We start from the raw sequence: 23,301 nt of genomic DNA, 5'->3' as shown, positions 1-23,301 counted from the left end.
TGTGAGGCCACGGCACTCTACCGAGGGCCATAAAGTGAGACTCTGTCTCTACAAAAAAAAAAATAAAGAAGAAGATCACCAGCCCTGACTTCTGACAAGCTGAAGAGCAGAGTTCTAAAAAGCAGGTAGTGTGAAAGAGGACGGACTTGTGGGTTTTCTGCGTGAAACGGGAGAAAAAACTAATTAGATAATCCTTGACTCCCTTTGTTTCTCAGGAGTTCCTCACGCTGTTTCTTCATGGCACTGGAAACTGTCCTGGCAGGGGCCCAGCTCCTCTGACTGCTGCCTACGGATAGAGTGTGTGTTTACAGGTGTGTCCAGGAGGTAGCCTGCCGGTGAGTGGCTTCTGTAAGACACATCGGTTATGTAGCCCACTGTCTCTCTTGCCTCCAAATCAAGTGTTGCCTTCGGAGCTATTCTCTGGATCACTGATAGTTTCTGCCTAAATATTCACAAGATCCCTTCCTGTAACTTTGGGTTCACTGGTTAGGGAGAGGCCTCCAACTTCTCCAAGCAACTCCTTTCCCTGTCACATGGGGAATAGAAAGGACATGAATGTTGGGACCGCACAGGAGGGAGAAGAGAAAGGAATGTTCTAACCGTTTTCACCTTTGTCTGGGTGAATCTGCCGCTGAGGACTGGGAGCACATCACAGTGGGGACGGTACCTTGGGTCTGTAAGTGAAGTGATTACTGAAGTGAGAGAAGAGAACGGGAAATGAACTCATGCCCGTGTGAAGAGCTTGCCAAATAGCAGCTGTGAAGGACAAACGTTCAGGTGAACATAGTGACCAACAACCTGGGAGACTAAGGGCCAAGCACAGCTTGGAGCCCCAATTTCTAATTTTTAGTACGTTCCAGTACAGCTTTCCAGATCCTTGAAGAACTCTTCAGGATGCTTACGTGGCTCAGAGAGCTCCATGCATACCGTGGGCCCGTCTTGGTCCCTTGACTGACACTGCAAGTGTCCTCAGCCCAGGCGGGAGGCAGCAAAGACCCGACTTGGGACATGAAGCATTGCTGACTGAGAGGGGCACATCTGAGGCTCAAGATCACTGATTTTCCAGCTTGTCAGGCTAGGGACTGCAGAGATGAGCTGCTGTTTTCCTCACACTGGCCTCAGTTTGGGCCATGGGAAGGAAATTCCAACTGATATTGGATATTCCTTGTAGCCAAAGCTGTTCCCTTGGGAGTATATTGAGCCCCTTTCCCTAAAGCTCCAAGCCATGGGGCCTCACGCCTGAGCAACTCACTACAGCACAGAGCGGCACCCCCCACCCCTGAGTCTCCTTCTGCCTCTCCTAAGGCAGGAGATTGTCTAAAAGCCTCTGGTTCCCCAGCAATAGGTTCTGCAGCAGTGTAGGTGACTAGGAGAAGGGGTTGACAGGCGCAGCAGTTTGCAGAGCAGATGGGCAGAGGCAGGGAGACCATGTTCCAGTGCTGGAGATGCCCTGGTCTCTGATGTGGGGACTTCTCCCACAGGCCATCCCCCAGCCAGAGCAAGTGTCACGAGCAGGCAGCCAGCACCTACACTGTGCACTGCCTATGGGTCAGCACAGCCCTGAAGCTGCAGCTGGGCAAAGCTCCTGTTTAAAGCTTCAGTCTCTCTTCTCCTTGCGCTTAGTGTGTGTTCTAGAAATGACTGTCCCATCCACAGTCTTCAACTCCATGCGGTCGGCTGTCCCATCAGCAGCTGCGGCAAGACCCTGGGAGGCCATGGCTCTCCCGGCCAGACCACTGGAGAATGGTTTCCTCTGGAGGTGAGGGTGCAGTTAGGCCCAGCCTTGGCTAACACTCAACATCTTGCAGTTCAATCTCCTCAGTTGTGCTTTCTGCAAAGCAAAGGACAAGTCAGTGAGTGGCGAACCAGCCGCATGGTGCTTCTTTATGAGAACAAGGTAACTCATGCCACCCCAGCCTCAAAACCATGCCTGGATTATCCCAGGGCCTGGGGAGCTACCTTTGAGTTTGTGTCTTCTCTTCCTCTGGAATTTATACGCACACTTATTACAAATCCACATGAGGCTGATTAATACCGCGGCCACAGCAGCGAGGAAAGCAAGGAAGACAGCTACGAAGTGCAGGTCTTCATAGAGGATCTCTGTGGGTGGGGGAGGGAAGATGAGAAAACATCTCTTATAATATTGCGCAGTTGGCCTCCTACACACTCCAAGGTCAGAGAGGTGTCCAGCCTAGGGCTGTCTTACCAGAGACGTGCAGCACAATGGTGCCAAACTGGCTGCCCCCCAGGCGCTCAGTCACAGTGACGATGTAGTACCCAGAATCCCTCACGCCCACGCTGAAGAGCTGGAGGGAGCCATTGTCGAAGGTGCAGACTCTGCCCTTGTGGCTTTGAGAGATGTTGGCCTGAGTCCCTGGCTGCCACACCACGATCTTCTGTGCATCCCAGTTGGACGTATAAGTCCATTCAATGGTGGGCACTCCATGACAGGAATATTCAACCGAAAGCAAGATGTCTTGTTCCACAGTGGCGTTGATGGTGGACTGGGGAATGTACAGGGACACTCCCTGACCTGCAGGATGAGATAGCACGTTAGGTGTTAGATAATGTGGGCACACGCACATGAATTTATATTGAAGTGAACTTATGGGAACAATTTATGAATGTTTCACAAATGTTTATTGAGTGCCTATTACATATGCCAGGCACTGTTCTAGGTTCCAGTGCCAAAGCCGTAGTAGTGAACAAGAAACAGGGGTCCTTGAGCTTATGTTCTATAAAGGAGGCATACAGAGGATAATTAAGCAAACAAGCTAAGTTTAGATAATGAAAAATGCTTAAAAGATAATAGAACAGGATAATAGTGGCTGGGGGTTAGGGTGGAGGTGCACATCACATCAGATCAGAAGGCTAGGGGAGACCTCACAGAGGGAAGGACGTTTGAGATGAAACCCGGAGCTCAAGGAGGAGGAGGGGAGGGAAGAAAGAGACAGGAAGGAATGCGAGGAGGAGGAGGCACCTCACAGCATTTCAGGTTCTGGGAACAGTAAATGCAAAACCCATTTGGTAGGAATGAGGAGAGGGACGGAAAGGTGTGAAGGCAGCCAGTGCGCTAGAACGCAGTGAGCCACGCGGAGGGTGAACGGAGGAAGCTGGAGAGCTGCCTGGAAGCCAAGTCAAGATGTCAGGTAGTCCCAGGGATGGGAAGCCATGGGAGGTCTCAGGCGAGAGCGTGGTATTCCCCATTAAGCTGAGAACATCGGCTGTGGGGAGTATGCTGGGGGCCAGGGGGGTGCCATGGTTTGAATGTGTCACCCGAAGTTCTTGTGGTGGAAACTTAATCCCCAATGCAACAATCACCTTTATGAGGTGATTAGCATAATGCCATCGTCACAGGAGTGGGTTCTTGTAAAAGGATGAGTTCAGCCCCTTCCCTCTCCTGAGCTCATGCAGGAGGCAGCAAGAAGGACCTCCCCAGATAAGTCTCCTCCAGCTTGGACTTCTCAGCCTCCAGAACCTCTCCACCACAAAAAAAAAAATTAGCCAGGCAGGAATGACGTGCACCTGTAATCCCAGCTACAGGAAGGCTGAGGCAAGAGGACTGCTTGAGCTCAGGAGTTTGAGGTTGCTGTGAGCTGCAACATCACTGCACTCTACTCTCTAGCTCTCAAGCTCTCAGGCAACAGAGCAAGACCCTGTCTCAAAAAAAAAAAAAAATGGCCAGGTACGGTGGCTCACACCTATAACCCTAAAACAATGGGAGGCCAAGGTGGGTGGACTGCCTATGCTCAGGAGTTTGAGATCAGCTCCTGATCTAAGAGTGAGACCCCATTTCTACTAAAAATAGAAAAAATTAGCTGGGTGTTGTGGTGGGCACCTGTAATCCCTAACCCTAACTCTAAACCCTAACCCTAACCCTAAGGAGCCAAGGAGGTTACTTGAGCCCAGGAGTTTGAGGTTGCTGTGAACCAGAGCACTCTAGCCTGGGGCAACAGAGTAAGACTCTGTATCAAAATTAAAAAAAAAAGTCAGTGCAGGAGGTAGACAAGAGACCACCTTGGAGATCAGCGAAAAGCTGTCTGATGTGGGATATGCATTCGGAAGCAGGGAGGACAGAAAAAGCTGATCAATTGGACAGGGCAAGTGAGGCAAAGGCGTACCAGGGATTTCTGAGGCGCATGTGTTTGAGCAGGTGAATAGTGGTGCCCTTGGCTGAGACTGTTTACATAGGTTGTCACACATGTACTGAGTGGGTCCCACGTGTGACCCCTGTGCTACCTGCTCTACATTCGTCATTTCAGGAAAGCCTCAGACTCCTTAAGGCTAAATAGCTTGTCCAAGTTCATTCTGCAGGGCTAAGACTCCTACAAGGCCTGCTGACTCTAACACTCACACATTTAACCTCTGTACTCAAAGTTGGTGGTGGGCAATGGAGGACCCAAGATGAGACAGATACCTCCCACATGGAGTGAAGTGGCCAGGGCTGGCTGGAGGCTGGAGATGGACTAGGGCAGGGGTTGAGCTTGGAGCCCGTCCCTTGGTTTCTACCTCCATTCTCTGTCTAGCCCCTTCACTCTTTGGCTGTCCAGTTCTCCACCAGCCCCTGCTGGGGGCTCTCGGTAGCCACACCTGTCACTTTTTCAGGACTTTCTCACTGTCCTCTCTCATCCCATATTTCTCTCTCCTAAGGTGACTGGAAATAATTCAGTAAATTTCATACTGAAAAAAATTGGGAATTAATAGTTTTTAAGAGTTATAGCTGCTGGCTCAGCGCCTTGTAGCACAGTGCTTATGGCACCAGCCACATGCACTGAGGCTGGCAGGTTCGAACCCAGCCTAGGATTGCTAAACAACAATGACAACCACAGTAAAAAAAAATAGCCAGCACTGTGGTGGGCGACTGTAGTCCCAGCTACTTGGGAGGCTGAGGCAAGAGAATCTCCTAGGCCCAGGAGTTGGAAGTTGCTGTGAGCTGTGATGCCACCGCACTCTAACAAGGGCGATAAAATGAGACTCTGTCTCTAAAAAATAAAAAGAGTTATAGCAAAGTAATAAATGCTTTTTTTCCGTCCAAACTTTGTATTTTTAATTATTATTTTTTTCTTTTTGGCATAATTAGTCCTGATCACCAGAAGGAAAACTGTATTTTTTAAAATGTTATAAGTTGGGCTGGGCATGGTGGTCATGCCTGTGATCCTAGCACTCTGGGAAGCTGAGGCAGGTGGGTTGCTTGAGCTCAGGGAGTTCAAGACCAGCCTGAGCAAGAGCAAGACTCTGTGTCTACTAAAAATAGAAAAACTAGTCAGATGTTGTGGTGGGAACCTACAGTTCCAGCTACTGGAGAGGCTGAGGGAAGAGGAGCATCTGGGCTCAAGAGATCGAGGTTGCTGTTAGCTTTGATGATGCCATGGCACTCAACCCAGGGCAACAGAGTGAGACTCTGTCTTACGCACAAAAAAATAAATAAAAATGTGAAAAGTTGGGTGGCGCCTGTGGCTCAAAGGAGTAGGGCACTGCCAGCCCCAATGCCAAAGGTGGTGAGTTCAAACCCAGCCCCGGCCAAAAACTGCAAAAAAAAAAAAAAGTGAAAAGTTGAAAGTCATGTATGATTAACATCTATATAACCTCTCCCAGATTCACCAGTTGTTAACATTTTACCACATTTGCTTTCTCTATATATATTTTTTTAACTACAAATTTTTTAGAAATTTTGCTGAACCGTTTGAACTTAAGTTGTAGACATCTTGACACTTCACCTAAGAACAAGCCATTCTCGTACATGACCACAATATACCCAAGAAAGTGAACATTGTTATAATAGTTCCGATATATAGTATATTCAAATTCCCCTAATTGTCCACAAAAATGACTTTTCTGACTGCTTTTCTGTTTTAATGCAGAATCCGATCAAGGATTGCTCACTGAATTTGGTTATCGTCTTTCAATTTTTTTTGGAGAGTCACACTCTGCTGTCCCAGGCTAAAGTACCATGGTGTCATAGCACACAGCAACCTCAAACTCCTGTGTTCAAGCAATCCTCGTGCCTCAGCTCCTGAGTAGCCAGGACTACAGGTGCCTGCCACAACACCTGGCTAATCTTTTCTATTTTTTGGTAGAGGTGGTGTCTCATTCTTGCTCAGGCTGGTCTATGAACGCCTGAGCTCAAGAGATGCTCCCACCCCTGCCTCCCAAAAAGCTAGGAGCCACTGTGCCTGGCCACCTCCTTCAATTTGGTAACATTTTCCAACCTTTTTTTGTGTGTGTGGCTTTGAGAACATTAACATTTTATGGAGTCCTGGTCTGTCGTCTTACAGCATGCCCCAGTCTGAATTGTTTAGAATAAACAATAATAAATACTAAATAATAAACAATAAATACAAATACTGCAGAGCTAACATTTTCTTTTTTTTTTTTTTTTTTTTTTTTTTTTGTGATTTTTGGCCGGGGCTGGGTTTGAACCCAGCCACCTCCGGCATATGGGACCGGCACCCTACTCCTTGAGCCACAGGTGCCGCCCAACATTTTCTTGTTGCATCACCCTAGGAGGCAAATAACGTGGGTTTGTCCCATTGTTGGGAAAGCTAAGTTTAATCACTTGGGTGATATTAATACACATATCTGACAAGGCTCTTTTTAGGAATAATACCTTTTCCCATGTCAGTGGTAACTCATCTGTGAGATGACACTTAGAGACCATGTGACCACCTTGTCACCCAGCAACTGTGCACACACAGACCTTCCCACCCACTGATGAGCCTCGCCTACACTAAATTGAGAATAACAGTTTTTCAATCTGATCATTCCTCCTAGATTTGTGGGCTGGCCTTCTTCTGTAAAGAAGAACTCTTTCTCTGTGCCCCTCCCACTCTTTTCTTCCCAATGTGTCTATAGACTCATGGATTCTTTTTTTAAGATGTCAAGCCTCATTATAATCATCATGATTTTTGCTGCCGAGTCATCCATATTTGGCCAGTGGGAGCCTGGTCGGGCCATTTATGAGTTCTTTGAATGGTCTTCGCTGTTTTTGAGCCTTCCCTTGAATTGACTGCATTTTAACGAGGGCCCTCGTGTTTTAGAGCCAAAGATTGGGAAATTTGGAGTTGGGGGAGATGGGTGAGACCATTCTGAACAGGTGGTCTTTTCGCATTCCATGTTCACATTATATGGGCTGGCCACTAGTCCTGCTCATGGGCCACCTTTGGGGATAGAAGCCCGAGACAAACAGTCTTGGTATCGTATTATCCACACATGGGAGCTTCATTTCAAAAATCACATTCTGTCCAAGGTGGAAAGCACTTACCTGGCCAACTTTCCGCCCAGTGTGGGAATTCAGAGAGTTCTCCATTCAGCTCTGCTTGGCCTCTTCCTGACAGGGATAGAGGGCTCTCTACTCACAGGGCACTCATTTCCCATTTGGAGGAGTTCTGTTTAGAAAGCTCCCTTCTATTCCAACAATATGAACTATAGAAGTTCCCTCCCAGCATGGGGAGCCCTTCAGACACCCAAGGACTATTCTCATGACTCCCTGGATCCCTCCTTCTCATTCAAGCCCTCAATGTGTGACACAGTTATCCTTCAACATAGAACAAAAAATACAGAGTTTAAGTTTACAGGAGTAAAGAAAGCCAAGGTCTAATTCTAGGTCGGCCCTTGGAGGGTAGAAATCACATGTCCCCTGAACCCAGCACAATGTCTGGCACATGGTGGTTGGTCAATAAATGTTTGTTGAGTAAATAACCAAATATTTATAGCAACAGGAAGCATGGTTTATTTCATACTAGGAGGGTTGCTGCTTCAGTGGCTTGAAAAATTAAGTACATCCAAAAGCCGACATAGGGAAGAGAACTATAGTTAGTTAACGCTGATGTGCCAGTCCGATGCACTTCACAGGCGTTCTCTCTCTCTTACTTTTTACATGAAAGTCAGTCACATGCCCACACAGCTAGTAAATAAAGGTAGGGTTTCAATGCAGCTCTGATTCCAAACCCTGTAGCCCTACTTCGTGACTATCTACCTATCTATCCATCCTCTTTCTGTGTTTCCCGATTTGTCTGACCTGAAGTATGAACGGTTGGAATAGCAATTACTGTAAAATTTGGAGAACTACATTTAGAATTAGTGACAAATCTGTATCATGGCCTCTGGGCATGTCAAGTACTTTTTTTTTTTTTTTTTTTAGAGACAGAGTCTTACTTTATCACCCTTAGTAGAGTGCTGTAGCGTCATATAGCTCACAGCAACCTCCAACTCCTGGGCTTAAGCGATTCTCTTGCCTCAGCCTCCGGAGTAGCTGGGACTACAGGCGCCGCCACAATGTCCGGCTATGTTTTTCTTGCAGTCTGACTGGGGCCGGGTTCGAACCTGCCACCCTCAGTATTTTGGGCCAGCGCCCTACCCACTGAGCCACAGGCACCGCCCCTCAAGTACATTTTGTTAACTGTGTTGGTCAAGGTCTTACTGACAAGATTAGTCTCCTGGAGACTATGAGCCCTTTTCATAGCCTTAGGGAGCTTCATTTTGAGCCTTTTAGTTACTTTGGCCCAAGAAACAGCAAAAATGAAAAACAAGGGTGGCGCCTGTGGCTCAGTGAGTAGGGCGCCGGCCCCATAGACCGAGGGTGGCGAGTGCGAACCCAGCCCTGGCCAAACTGCAACAAAAAATAGCTGAGTGTTGTGGTGGGTGCCTGTAGTCCCAGCTACTAGGTAGGCTGAGGCAAGAGAATCACCTAAGCCCAAGGGCTGGAGGTTGCTGTGAGCTGTGACGTCATATCACTCTACCTAGGGCAACAAAGTAAGACTGTCTCTAAAAATAAAAAAACAAGATTACTCTGGCTATTCAAGGTCTTTTGTGGGTCTAGCAAATTTTAGAATTGTTTTCTTTTCTTTTCCTTTTTTTTTGGATTTGTTCCCCTCCCCTGTCTTCACTTCTCTTCTCTTCAGCTTATACAGAGTCTCACTCTGTTGCCCCAGGTTAGAGTGCCATGGTGTCAGCCTACCTCACAGCAACTTCGAACTTTTGGGCTGAAGCAATCCTACTTCAGCTTCCCACGCAGCTGGCACTGCAGGTGCACACCACAATGCCTGGCTAGTTTTTTTCTATTTTTAGTAGAGATGGGGTCTTCCTTTTGCTCAAGCTGGTCTTGAACCCCTGAGCACAAGCAATCCTCCTGCCTTGGCCTCCCAAGAATGCTAGGATTACAGGTATAAGCTACCCTGGAATTGTTTTTTCAATTTCTGTGAAGGACACCATTGAAAACAAAGGTGATAAAACCACCAGTCAGCCAGTTTCTAGCTCTATCACCATTGAAATTTTGATAGTGATTGCACTGAATTTATAGATTACTTTGGATAACAGGACTATTTTAACAATATGAATTCTTCCCATCCATGAACATGAGATAACTTTCCACTCATTTGCATCTTCTTCAATTTCTTTTTTTTTGGCCGGAGCTGGGTTTCCACCTCTGGCATATGGGACCGGCGCCCTACTCCTTGAGCCACAGGTGCCGCCCCCTTCTTCAATTTCTTTTGTCAATGTCTTACAGTTTTCAGGGTATAGATCTCTCACCTCCCTGGTTAAATTTATTCCTAATTATGCAACTTTTTTTTTTTCTATTTTTTGCCTTCACAAAATTAAAAAGGCTTAAAATTTAATAACAATAACAATGTTTAAGATAAGGACTAGAAACAAAAACCTCGTAAAGAACAAACGAACATAAATACATTCAGAAAAGAAATCAGACGATTGCTGCATTGAAATATTAAGCAATAATAATAATAATGCAAAGAAAGTAACATTCACATTGTCAAATAAGAGTATATCTATTATAGAATGCTTTGACTCTGAGATTCAGTATGGAGTCATCAGTTAACTTATTATTATTTTTTTAAGTCTCAAAAAAATAGACAACTGATATTTATAAATAAAAGAAAAGATAATTTCAAAAAACAGATCATGCCAAATCTTATGGACAATAGAAAAAGAAGAAATACTTCAAAATCATTCTACTTGATCTGGGTACACGTGATATTAAAATTGGAGAAAATATATTATAAAGGGGAAATTACAAACATATTTCATTTATAAATGAGGATGCAATATCCTAAACAACATATTAACAAGCTGAATTAGAAATTAATGTTTAAGTAATGCACTTTGGTCAAAATTAAATCCAATTTATGTAAGAACTAGTCACTATTTTCTTTTCTTGTTTTTTTTTTTTTCTTCTTTTCCTTTCCCTTCCTCACTCCCTCCTTCTCTGTCTGGTCTTCCCTTCCCCCGTGCCCCACCGTGTCATTAATTGTCATTAATTGTCCTCATATCAAAATTGAGTACATGGGATTCATACTTCTCCATTCCTGTGATGCTTCCCTAAGAATAATGTGCTCCGGCGGCGCCTGTGGCTCAGTCGGTAGGGCGCCGGCCCCGTATGCCAAGGGTGGCCCAGCCCTGGCCAAACTGCAATCAAAAAATAGCCGGGCGTTGTGGCGGGCGCCTGTAGTCCCAGCTACTCGGGAGGCTGAGGCAAGAGAATCGCTTAAGCCCAGGAGTTGGAGGTTGCTGTGAGCTGTGTGAGGCCACGGCACTCTACCGAGGGCCATAAAGTGAGACTCTGTCTCTACAAAAAAAAAAAAAAAAAAGAATAATGTGCTCCACCTCCATCCAGGTTAGTACAGATGCTGCAAAATCTCCATTTCTCCTAAATGTCCTTCAACCCAGGAATGGGTTGTATATGTGTATACCATGGAATATTATTCAGCCATAAAAGAAATGCAACTTTTTTTGGGGGGGGGGACAGAGTCTCATAATGTCATCCTCGGTAGAGTGCCGCGCATCACAGCTCACAGCAACCTCCAACTCTTGGGCTTAAGCAATTCTCTTGCCTCAGCCTCCTGAGAAGCTGTGACTACAGGTGCCCACCACAATGCCCATCTATTTTTTGTTGCAGTTACCACTGCTGTTTTAGCTGGCTGGGGCCGGGTTTGAACCCGGCACCCTCGGTATATGGGGCCAGTGCCCTACCTACTGAGCCACAGATGCCACCCGTTATGCAACTTTTTTGATACTTTATAAATGGAATTGTTTTCTTAATTTATTTTTCAGATTTTTCATTGTTAACATATCAAAACATAACTGCTTTTTTTAACTTTTAAAAATTTCAATAAATTTTAGGTATACAAACATTTTTTTAAGCATGGATGAATTACATAGCAGTGAAGTTAGAGCTTTTAGTGTACCTATCACCCAAATAATATATGTTGTACTCAACTGGTAATTTTTGATGCCCCCACCCCCTGCTTATTCTCTCCCCTTTTGAATTACCAAAATCCATTATACGTAGGTTTAACTAGGGCTTGGGAACATAGGTATGGTATGAACATGTATACCCATGGCTTAGCTCCAACTTTGAAGTGAATACACACAGTATTTGTTTTTCCATTCCTGAGATACTTCACTTTGGATAATGACCTCCGGTTCCATCCAATTTGCTGTGAAAGACATTATTTCATTCTTTTTTACAGTTCAGTATTACATGGTATGTATATATATGCATATAGACCACATTTTATCTACTCATGGGCTTAAGTAGACACTTAAGTTGATTTCCTATCTTTGCAACTGTGAATTGTGCTGGGATAAACATATGAGAGCTGGTGTCTTTTTTTTCTTCTTTTTTTTTTTTTTTTTTTTTTTTTAATTTGGCCGGGGCTGGGTTTGAACCCGCCACCTCCGGCATATGGGACTGGCGCCCTACCCGCTGAGCCACAGGCGCCGCCCCAGAGAGCTGGTGTCTTTTTGATATAATGGTTTCTTTTCCTTTGAGTAGATACCCAGTATTGGGATTGCTAGATCAAATGGTAAGGTGTGTGTTCATTTTGTGCCCTGTAACTTTACTGGATTTATTAATTCTAACAATTTTTAGTAGAATTGTTAAGGTTTTCTATATATAAGATCCTGTTATCTGTAAATAGAGATAATTTGTTCTTCTTCCTTTCTGATTTGGATGTCTCTTATTTCCCTTTCTTGCCTAATTACTGTAAAACTTCCAGTACCATGGTAGAGCGGGCACCCTTCTCTTGTCCCTCTTGTAGAGGAAAAGCTTTCAAGTTTTCACCATTGAGTTTAATGACATTAGTGTGGGTTTTTCATACATAGGCTTTGTTTCAATGCATCGCTTCTATACCTAATTTGTTAATTGTTTATCACAAAAGGACGTTGAATTTCTCAAATGCTTTTTCTGCATCTGTTAATATGATTACTTCATGTTTTTCCTCATTCTGTTAATATGGTGTACCATGCTTATTAATTTGTATATGTTGAACTATTGTTGCATCCTAGGGATAAATCCCACTTGATTATGGCATATGATCCTTTTAATGAGCTGATGAATTCAATTGCCTAGTATTTTGGTGAGGATTTTTGCATCTGTGTTCATCAGGACTATTGGCCTGTAATGTTCTTTTTTTGTAGTGTTCTCATCTGGCTTTGACATCAGGGTAATGCTGGTCTGGCACAATGTGTTTGGAAGTGTTCCCAACTCTTTGATTTCCTGGAAGAGTTTGAGTAGGATTGGCATTAATTCTTTAAATGTTTGGTGGAATTCACTAGTTAAGTCATTTGGTCATGGGCTTTTTTTTTTTGTAAGGTTTTTGATACTGATTAAATCTTTCTCATTATTGGTCTGTTATGTTTTCTATTTCTTCATGATTCAGTCATGGCAGGCAGTTATGATTCTAGGAATTAATCTATTTCTCCTATGTTATCCAACTTGTTGGCATATAATTGTTCACAGTAGTGATGTAATTTGGATGTTTGGCCCCTCTAAATCTCATGTTGAAATTCTTTTTTTTTTTTTTTTGAGACAGAGATTCACTGTCACCCTTGGTAGAGTGCCATGGCGTCACAGCTCACAGCAACCTCAAGGTCTTGGGCTTAAGCGATTCTCTTGCCTCAGCCTCCCAAGTAGCTGGGGCTACAGGCGCCCACCACAACGCCTGGCTATTTTTTTTTTTTTTTTTTTTTTGCTGCAGTTGTCATTGTTTAGCTGGCCAGGGCTGGGCTTGAACCCACCAGCCTCGGTGCATGTGATTGGCACCATAACTACTGTGCTGCGAGCGTCAAGCCATGTTGAAATTCTGTCTTCAGTGTAGGAGGTGGGGTGAGTGGGAGGTGTTTGGGTCATGAGGGCAGAGGCCTCATGAATGGCTGGCTGCCCTCTCCACAATGATGAGTGAGTTCTCACTGTATTAGTTTACATGAGAGCTGGTTGTTTAAAGAAGCCTGACACCAGCTCCTCTCTTCATATGACACACCTGTTTCCCCTTCCCCTTATGCTTTGATTAAAAGCTCCCTCAAGCCCTTACTAAAAGCAGCTGCTGGCACCGTGCTTCTTGTATGGTCTGCAGAACTATGAGGCAAATAGACCACTTTTCTTTATAAATTAGCTAGCATCAGGTATTTCCTTTACAGCAATGCAAAATGGACTAACACAAGCAGCTCATTATACTTCTTTGTATTCTTTCGTACCCACTGTAATGTCATCTCCTCTATCATTTCTAATTTTGAATCTTTTCTCTCTTTTTTTAGTCTACTAAAAGTTTGCCTATGGGCGGCGCCTGTGGCTCAGTGAGTAGGGCGCCGGCCCCATATACCAAGGGTGGTGGGTTCAAACCCAGCCCCGGCCAACAAAAAATAGGCTGGCGTTGTGGTGGGCGCCTGTAGTCCCAGCTGGTTGGGAGGCTGAAGCAAGAGAACCTCTTAAGGTGGTGCCAGACCAGCATTACCCTGATGTCAAAGCCAGATGAGAACCAACCTCCGGGTGGTGGAGGTTGCTGTGAGCTGTGTGAGGCCACGGTACTCTACCAAGGGCCATAAAGTGAGACTCTGTCTCTACAAAAAAAAAAAAAAAAATCAAAAAGCCAACTCAGTTTCACTGACTTTTTCTATTCCTTTTGTAGCCTCTATTTCATTTATTTCTGATGCAATCTTTATGATTTCCTTTCTTCTGCTAACTTTGGGCTTAGTTTGTTCTTCTTTTTCTAGTTCCCTGAAGAGTAAACTTAGGTTGCTTCTTTGACATCTTTTCCTTATGTAGGCATATAGACCTTCTTCTTAGAACTGCTTTTCCTGAATCCCATAAATTTTGGTATGTTGTGTTTCCATTTTTGTTCAAGATTTTTTAAAATTTTCCTTTTCATTGCTTCTTTGTCCCATTAGTTATTCGGGAGTATGTTAGTTTCCACATATTTGAGAATTTTCCCATTTTCCTTCTGTTACTGACTTCTAGTTTCATATCATTGTGGTCAGAAAAGATACTTGATATGATTTAAACATTTTGGGGGGAAGACAAAGTCTCACTCTATTGCTCTAGATAGAGTGCCGTGGCGTCACAGCTCACAGCAACCTCAAACTCTTGGGCTTAAGAGATTCTCTTGCCTCAGCTTCCTTAGTAGCTGGGACTATAGGTGCCCTCCACCACGCCTGGCTAATTTTTCTATTTTTAGTAGAGATGGGGTCTCATTCTTGCTCAGGCCAGTCTCCAACTCCTGAGCTCAGGCAATTCACCTACGCTGGCCTCCCAGAGTGCTAGGATTACATGGATTACACGTCTGAGCCACCACACCTGTTTTACATCTTGAATTTGTTAAGACTTGAGAAAAACCTCCTCTTAATCAGATTAACCAAGCATTTAACTAGGTTTTAGGAACAAAGGTTTCTCTTCCTGTTAATCTACAACACGTAATTAGAAATAAATGTTTTATAGTAAAAATGGATAATTAACAGTTTCAGGGGGGTTTAAGGCAAACTTCTTGAGAACTGTTTAAAAAGTTGAAAGAATGAGTAACCAGCACTGTACCTTACACTAAAATGATTCCAGAACTTAGTGGCTCGGACAATATTCAAAACTGGTTCAAATGTTCTACTCAAGGAGGTTGGCTCAGTATATCAGATTTCAATTATAAAATACACACCAGGAAGCCATTAGCAAGCATGAGTTTTGTAGGGGCAAGAAAAGAAGTCTATGATGCTACTCAGTTAAAAATTAAGTTTAGGGCGGCGCCTGTGGCTCAAAGGAGTAGGGCACTGGCCATATATGCCGGAGGTGGTGGGTTCAAACCCAGTCCCGGCCAAAAACTGCCAAAAAAAATTAAGTTTATAGGCAGCACCTGTGGATAGGGCACTGGCCCCACATACCAAGGGTGGTGGGTTCAAGCCCAGTCCTGGCCAAACAGCAACAAAAAGTAGCTGGGCATTGTAGCGGGCACCTGTGGTCCCAGCTACTCAGGAGGCTGAGGCAAGAGAATCACCTAAGCCCAAGAGCTGGAGGTTGCTGTGAGCTGTGACTCCACGGTACTCTACCAAGGGCGACAAAGTGAGATTCTGTCTCTAAAAAAAAAAAAAAAAAATAGAGTTTATAAAACAGCATAATATGATCTCATTTATATTTGTGTAACCAAGTGCTGGTATGTACATGTTATATATGGCAAAATGTTAGCAGGCATTACCCCTCAGAGATTGGATGGCAAGAAAATGTTATTTTCCAAGTTATACATTTATATAATTTTGAATTTTTCAGTGATTTATTGAATAGATAATAAAAAATGTATTTAAAAAATATTTTTAAACACTCCTGATCTAACCAGCAATCTGGCCAGCAAAATTTAAAGCAAAGTTTAAAGTTTACTTTTGCATCTTCATTTGAATTCTATGTGAAAACAAAGAGGAACTAAATTTCTAACCATCTCTCAGATAGATAGGGATAGATAAAGCGATCTTCCCTTATAGAACAAGTCACAGAACTGAAGATTTTAGCAGGACAGAAGTCACTGGAACCTGAACCAAAGAGCTTCTTGGAAATGTAATTTCTTGGAGCTGGTAAGACCCTCTAGGAGCTAATAGGAAGGCTACTGAGAGAAACCCTCAAAGTACTAGCAGGTAAAGCTGATTCCTGAGCAATGGGCTGGAAAAAATAATCAGAATGGTTACCTATCCCTATTCTTACAAATAAATCACATAAATTGTGCTTTTTAGTTTTCAAAAAATTGATTATTTAAGAAAGGGGGCTAGGTGCAGTGGCTCATGCCTGTAATCCTAGCACTCTGGGAGGCCAAGGCAGGAGGATTGCTTGAGCTCAAGTATTTGAAACCAGCCTGAGTAAGCGTGAGACCCAGATCTCTACTAAAAATAGAAAAACTATCCAGGCATTGTGATACCTGTGATGCCTGTACTCTCAGGTATTCGGGAGGCTGAGGCAAGAGTGATGGAATCAAGGTACCTGCCCAGATAAACTTGCCCTGCCCAGGCAGGGTCACACGCATGTCCCTCTCAGGAAATAGGAATGCCACCAATCCTGGCGGCCCTAACTCTTTAAATCCCTGTCCACCATCGCCCACGTGTGGATTGCTCCCTGGTCAGGAATCTCACCCCACCTGCACTCCAGGTGGAATAAAGGCCACTTCAATCGCATGAATTGGATCTCCGTTTTCCTTTCGTCTCAAGTTTTGGAATGATTTTATCCTTGGGTCCAGAACCTTTCAAAGAGGAGCTCTTGAGCTCAAGGGTTGAGGTTGCTGTGAGCTATGATACCATGGCACTCTACCCAGGGTGAAAAAGTGAGACGTCTCAAAAAAAAGAAATACGGGGGATGGGGGAGGTGGTGCCTGTAGCTCAAGCAGCTAAGGTGCCAGCCACATATACCTGAGCTGGCAGGTTCAAATCCAGCCTGGGCCTGCCAAACAAATGTTGGCTGCAACCAAAAAATAGCCAGGCACTGTGGCAGGTGCCTGTAGTCCCAGCTACTTGGGAGGCTGAGGCAAGAGAATCGCTTAAGCCCAGGAGTTGGAGGTTGCTGTGAGCTGTGATGCCACGGCACTGTACCCAGGGTGACAGCTTGAGGCTCTGTCTCAAAAAAAAAAAAAAAAAGAGGGAGGGATATATTTCCTGAAATCACAACAAAGATCAATACTGTTCAGACAACAGTTAGAGTGGATAAGAATAACAACTAATGATGAAACAGATATATCACCAACATGGTCTCTGAGTTTAGGGAGTCATAGAGTTACACCATAATCAGGATAACTCATTTTCACCTAATTTAACTAGAAAACCACTAATCTAGCAAAAACAATCATCAGATGCAGCTGAGAGCTAGAAAATAAACTGTCATTGTCATCCTTATCAAGCCTTTAAGCAGCTACATATAAGTCATAAAGCCCAGCATTTAGGAGTTTGGGTTTTTGTTTTTGTTTTGAGACACGGTTTCATTTTTCTGGCCCAGGCTGGAATGCACCATCATAGCTTACTTGATCTGCAGCCTTGCACTCCGGGCCTCAAGCAATCCTCCCCTCTCAACTCCCCAAAGTGCTGAAATTATAGGGTGAGACACCACAACTAGCCAGGTTCAGGAGTTCAGTTCAGGAAACTATTGGAGTGGGCTGATGGAGTGATGAACTGCATTACAAACAAATTATTTCATGATGTAGTGAAGTGTAGCAGAGACGCATGGTGTGAGACCTGCTTGCTGGGAGAACTGGAGAAAGTCCTCAACTTAGGGGAGCCTGAGCTCTCCCAGGAACGAGAAGAGATGACACATTTAAGTCCCAGCCACAGGCCAGGCACTGAGAAAGGACACAGCACTAGGTGCTTGTCCAGGAGCTGCAGGCCCCACCACTCTCTCCTTTCTGATCAGGTCTGTCACTGGCTTCCCGGCGACTGACCATCTCTCCCACTTTGCCCAAGACTGAGGGATTTCCCAGGATGCAGGAACTTCAGTGCTGAAAACAAACCAGGGTCGTCACCCTGAGACTTAACAAAGAAATGTGGAAGGGCAGAGTGAAAGCTCCAAGATAAATGATTGCTTATTTCTGAGGCCCCCAAGGGGCTCAGTAGGGCAGGTGCAGAGGCAGTCAGCTTCCAGTAAGCTGAGGCAAAAGCAAAGCCCTGCTTTCCTTAGTCCCCTGGCTCCTAATACATCCCCGGGGTTTGGCATCCCATGTACCCCATTTTAGCTGGGACCTCTCGTTACCCCCTGAACCCAGCACCCAGCACCTCACTTCCAACAGCTTCCTCAATCCTGGCGCTAGCTCACTGGGTCCTGGCCTGGTGAAGATATTATCTCCATTTTACGTAGGAATGAATAGAGGTTCACTGCGGTTATATAATTTGCCCATTGTCACGATAGGTGACTGAGCAGAGATTCAACTCCTGGGTACTTTTCATTGTTCTAATAGTAAGCCAGGAAGTGTGCAGGAGTTGGGGATGAGAGAAGACGCTCATTTAGACTGGGCATAAAAAACAAGATTTTAAAAGCCTGGGAAAGGAAGCCCAGCCCCAGCCGAGAGAGCCAGGAGGCCGCAGGGAGCCTGGAGGGATCTGCCGGATCCTCATGTTTGGGACCTGGTTGTAAGATGGGAAGGGTGGCTGTGGTACAAGGAATCAGTCAGTGAGGACCCAGGAGGTGTTCAAATAGAGCCCAGACGTGATCCCAACTGGGCTTTGAGGAGGGTCAGGCTGAATTCACGATCTTACCATTTACACACATCACGTGCCTGCCCCAGGCCCACCCCAAACTAGAGCCAAACTGCTGAGGACTGAGCGCCTGGGCGGCCGCCCTGACAGTGAAGCCGCAGGAAGTGCGCGTGGGCAGTAGGTCTTCCCTAGACGGCGCTCTTCGCCCTGAGTTCCATCCTGTTCACCTCCAAATCCCCAGGGCTCAGCACCAGGCCTACCACTCTGTACGTGCTCAAAATATCCTGGTGTGAATGAATGAATGACGACCCGCACGGCTCGCCTAACTGTTGCCAACTGGAGGGATCAGGAAGGCTACTGAGCTGAGGGACACTGACCCTGGCTGTGGGAGGTGCGGGCAGGACTTCTTTCTCAGCCCAAAGTGTACTGAGAGTGAACAACTAGGAGACGAAATGGCACAGTTTTAAGCCATGACTAAAATAGCTATGTTCTTGCCCAACCTGTGCCAGCCAGGAATCTGGAGAGCACAGCTGTATTCAGGACAGCACAGCAGCCCCAACTAACTTTCCTGCCTAGTTGGGAAGAATGGTGCTGATGGCTGACATCAGTACGGTTGACAACATGCCCCATTTACAGGGCACCTAGCTCTCTTGCTAGCTCAGGTGGCAGTTTCCTCTCAGCTCCTGACCAACTCACCCCATCCTGGAGGAGGCTCCCCTTTGAACTTGCTGTTTACTGGCCTTGGGAAGTCAGCCAAATCTAAATGACAGGGGTACATGTGTGTTTAGGTGGAGACTGCCAGGCTGGTCCTCTTCCTCAGGTTTCAGAATTTGTACCCAAATCAGAAAAATCACTCCGAAATAGCAATAGTCACCATTTCTATTAGTAACATCTGTTAGGTACAAGATGTTATACATGACTATCACAGCTCAGAGAAACCAAGGCTGGGAAAGCTCAATGATTTAGCCATTATCAGACTGGCAAAGATGAAGTTTGATAACATTATGAGGAGTAAGTGGAAGTTGACACAAAACAGTGTGATTGTAAATGGGTGTAACCTGCTTAGAGGGCAATATGACTAAATACATAAAAATATTGAAATAGCATATACCTTTAGACCCAGAAATTCCACTTTAAAGAATTTATCCTACAGGTAATAGGGGGCCACATCGATACAAAGATATAATATCAGAGTTGTCATGAAGCGTACTAGAATCAATCATAACAGCAAAAGATTGGAGATATACACGTTCACTGGCAGGGGACAGGCTAAATAAATTTGCAGTCAATATTCATACTTTGGAATACTACAAAAACATTCAAAAGAATGAGGTAGCTCTATATGCGTTGATATTAGATGATCTCAAAAATAATGAAAAAAGCACAATGCAGAAAGAACAGTGTGCAGAGAATGCTTCCATTTGAATAAAGTAGTTCTATGTGTATACACACATTCACATATACACAGATGGACACACAATTCTCTGTATAAATGCATCGAACATCTCTGGAAGGTTACCCTAAAAACCAGGAGCTACGGTTGTCTTTGGGGAGGAGATTATTTGGAGTGGAAGGAAGCTAGAAATTTCATTCCATAGGCAGTCCCTGAGTTACAAACATCCAACTTATGTACGACCCGCTTCTTTTTACATTTTTAATGTGACCACTAGAACATTTAAGCATACATATGTGGATCACATGTGTGCATTGCATTGTATTTCTATTGAATAATGTTGGTTTAGACCAGCAGTCCACAATTTTTTGGCACCAGGGACCAATTACACAGATGACAATTTTTCTGTGAATGGAGGTTGGGGGAACAGGAGGTAGAGCTCAGGCAGTGATGTTGTGGCTCGGTTCCTACCAGGCCACAGACCAGTACTGGTCTACCTGGGGTTGGGGATGGTAGGAAATTTAAACTATCACTTTTCCAAACTCTTGCCAAAAAAAAGGAAAAAGAAAAAGAAAAAAAAAATCTTGTTCCCTTGAGGTCCCATTCTCTCCCCATCTCAACGTGAGCTCTCTGCCCCCATCTTTCTTCTTCATTCTTTGTTGTTGAGACTCAAGTCTCACTCTGTTACCAGGGTATAGTAAACTGAAAGAGTTTTGACTTTATTTCTAGAAAAATAGGGAGCTAAACAAGAGTTTTAAGCAGTAGGGTGACAAGATACAATTAAGTGTTGAAACTGTCACCTCCACTTACAACCTAAAAAAAGAAAAAATAAATGAATAAATAAATAAAAAAGAAAGAAACTATCACACCTGTAATCCTAGCATGCTGGGAGGCCAAGGCAAGTGGATCCCTTGAGCTCAGGAGTTCAACAACAGACTGAGCAAGAGCAAGACTCCAGCTCTACTAAAAATAGAAAAAAAACAGCTGGTCATGGGGTTGCTCACCTGTAGTCCCAGCTACTTGGGAGGCTGAGGCAAGGGGATTGCTTGAACCCAAGAGTTTGATCTGGCCCTGCCTAGCACTCAGGCCTTGGTGCCCTCAGTACACTGCCCTTTCTCCAGCCTCTTGGATTCATCATGTTCTCCCCTTCCACAGGGACTTTACACATGCTGCTACCTCTGCCTTTATTTGCCCATTAAACTTTATTCATTCTTCAGATCACAACCATCACCTCTTCTGGGAAGCCTATCCCAACCTAGACTAGGTCAGGTCTCCCCTTATGTTTTCATAGCACCTCTCCATTATAGTAACTATCACAGTTTGTCAGTGTATATTTGTGTGAATATTTAACACCAGTTCTCCCTTAGACTGTGACTTCCATGAGGGCAGGAGCTGACAATTTGATTCTCTCTCGCAATCCCAGAACCCTGAAGAGTGCCTGGAGCATGGATGGGAATTCCTGAGCAGCCAGTTCCCTTTATAGGGTTATAGTAATACATCGGATCTGGGGGATTGGGGTGCAGAACCTGGGGCTATGCCATGCTGAGCACAGCATCAGGGATTAGGACCCTACAGCCAGCTCTTGTGTGATCCTTGGGATCCTTGTGTGCCTCCATTTCCCTATTCGAAATATATGATTCTCCCATCTGAACTGCCCAGCATCATACACAGCCATCTGTGTGCACACAGAGCCCAGTTTCGGAACTTCTGGCAGATGGGGGCCATATGTGGAAAGATTCCCAAGGAATTGTACCAGGGAAGCTCGGGCTTCAGAGGAGATGAGACAGGGTTCAAATACTCACCTGCCCTTGTTAATATCACGACTTTGGCCAAGTTAGCTCAAAGTTAGCGAGCCTCTATTCCTCATCTGTGAAACAAGGATGACTAACCCACCTCACAGACATTATGAGGAGTGCCTGGGTGTGCTGCAAGAACCCTCACAGACTGGATGTGTTACCAGTAATAGTGAATGCTGTGTGCCTGACACCTAGCACAGCGGGGCTCTACAACAGCCACTCCTAGACAAATCACGGGATTAATCAGAAGACAATTTATGGTATGCCTCAGGCTGCTGCAAACACACCCATGAAAAATATAATTTCTAAAACAAACGGGCAAACTGCTTCTCTGACCCCTAAGTGGAAACTCAGCAGACTGAGCATACGAAGGGCAACTGAGTCAGGGCCACCGGCCAGAGCAGAGGACAGAGGGGGACAGGACGCCTGCTGGGGAGCCCTCCCCTCCCTGCCTGGGGAGCGCAGGTGTGCAGCCCAAAGACTCCTCATCTGTCATTAGGCTGCTTGGCTGTCAGTGATTCAATTCTTAAAAACCAAGACAAGCGAAACCATACGGGTAAGAAAGCTTGACAGCCAGGAACTAATCAGGGGGCGCACGGCTTCCTCCTCCAATTCCTTACCCAGAGGAATCCCTGCTTCCAGGCCTTGAGAAGTCAACTCAATCTCCATCCAGTCAACAAGTTTTGTGGGAAGGGCGCATGGGGAGCAGCGTGCGTGGCAGCCCATTGGAGGCCCTGCCGGGAGGGTTCGACCTCTCCACTTCAGGCGATTGGCCCAGGTATGACCACCTGATCTGACCTGGGCCAATCAGATTAGCTCTCCAGAGGATCAGGCTTGTGATTGGCCCAGGCGTGCTCCTGGTCCCAGTCCTGAGAGAGCGGTGGAGCCGGATTGGCACCCAGTGTGGCGGAGAGAGTGGGTGGGGGTGAGGCTGGGAGGCGGTGGGAGAGGAAGGACTCACGTGGGCCCCGGACTGCAGGGATCCTGGTTCCAGGCCTGGAGGAGAACCCAGCTCCTGTGTCCTCGACAGATACCTCTGCTTCCCACTAAACACAAATCCCCTTGGGCGTCTCCTGTTCCTTACACGTTACTCAGCCTCTCTGCGTGGGTGTTTTCATCCGTCAAGTGAGAATACCAATGCCTATTTTGCATGGTTGTGAAGACTTACTGTGTAACGCACAATAAGCATTCTTTCAGGTGGACCTCCCCCCCCCAAAAAATCATAGTCCACCTGTGCTAGCTTGGGGGTGTGGTGCAACGGAGTGATGAGGCACCTGGGCATGTCTGGAGGCAGGTGCGGGCTGCAGGTGCAGGTGAGGAGGGAGTTTAGGCAGCGCTCTGAGGCCTGCCCTTTCCCCTTTTTGCCTACCTGTTATGGTTTGAATTGCATCTCCCCCAAAAGATAGGTTGGCATACTAACTAGTACTTGGAATGCGACCTTATTTGGGAGATAGGGTCACTACAAAGATAGTAAGTTAAAATGAGGTCATTGGGGTGAGCCCTCATCCGATAGCACTGGTGTCCTTCTAAGAGGAGAGATTTGGACACAGAGACAGACAGGCACACAGAATGCCATGTGAAGATGAAGGCAGGGAGATCAGGGCATGAGTCTGTAAGCCAAGGAATGCCAAAGACTGCCGGGAAAGCACCCGAAGCCAGGGGCGCAGTCTAGAATAGTCTCTC

The 23,301-nt window shown here is 45.4% G+C and overlaps 1 protein-coding gene across 1 annotated transcript in view; it reads right to left on the bottom strand.

Moving 5' to 3' along the window:
* Window positions 1-958: 958 nt before the first annotated feature.
* The window catches only part of VSTM5 (V-set and transmembrane domain containing 5), a 33,256-nt gene continuing 10,913 nt past the window's right edge, over window positions 959-23,301 (bottom strand). The window contains exons 2-4 of the mRNA XM_053562842.1: window positions 2,207-2,533; window positions 1,960-2,100; window positions 959-1,831 (exon numbers count right to left, since the gene is read on the bottom strand). Of these exons, the coding sequence (XP_053418817.1) occupies window positions 1,788-1,831; window positions 1,960-2,100; window positions 2,207-2,533 (512 nt within the window). The 3' untranslated portion in view covers window positions 959-1,787. The remainder of the gene's footprint in view (window positions 1,832-1,959; window positions 2,101-2,206; window positions 2,534-23,301) is intronic.

This window comes from Nycticebus coucang, chromosome 14 (genome assembly GCF_027406575.1).
Source record: "Nycticebus coucang isolate mNycCou1 chromosome 14, mNycCou1.pri, whole genome shotgun sequence".
Lineage (NCBI taxonomy): Eukaryota > Metazoa > Chordata > Mammalia > Primates > Lorisidae > Nycticebus > Nycticebus coucang.
This window is presented reverse-complemented; position numbering and strand designations above follow the sequence as displayed.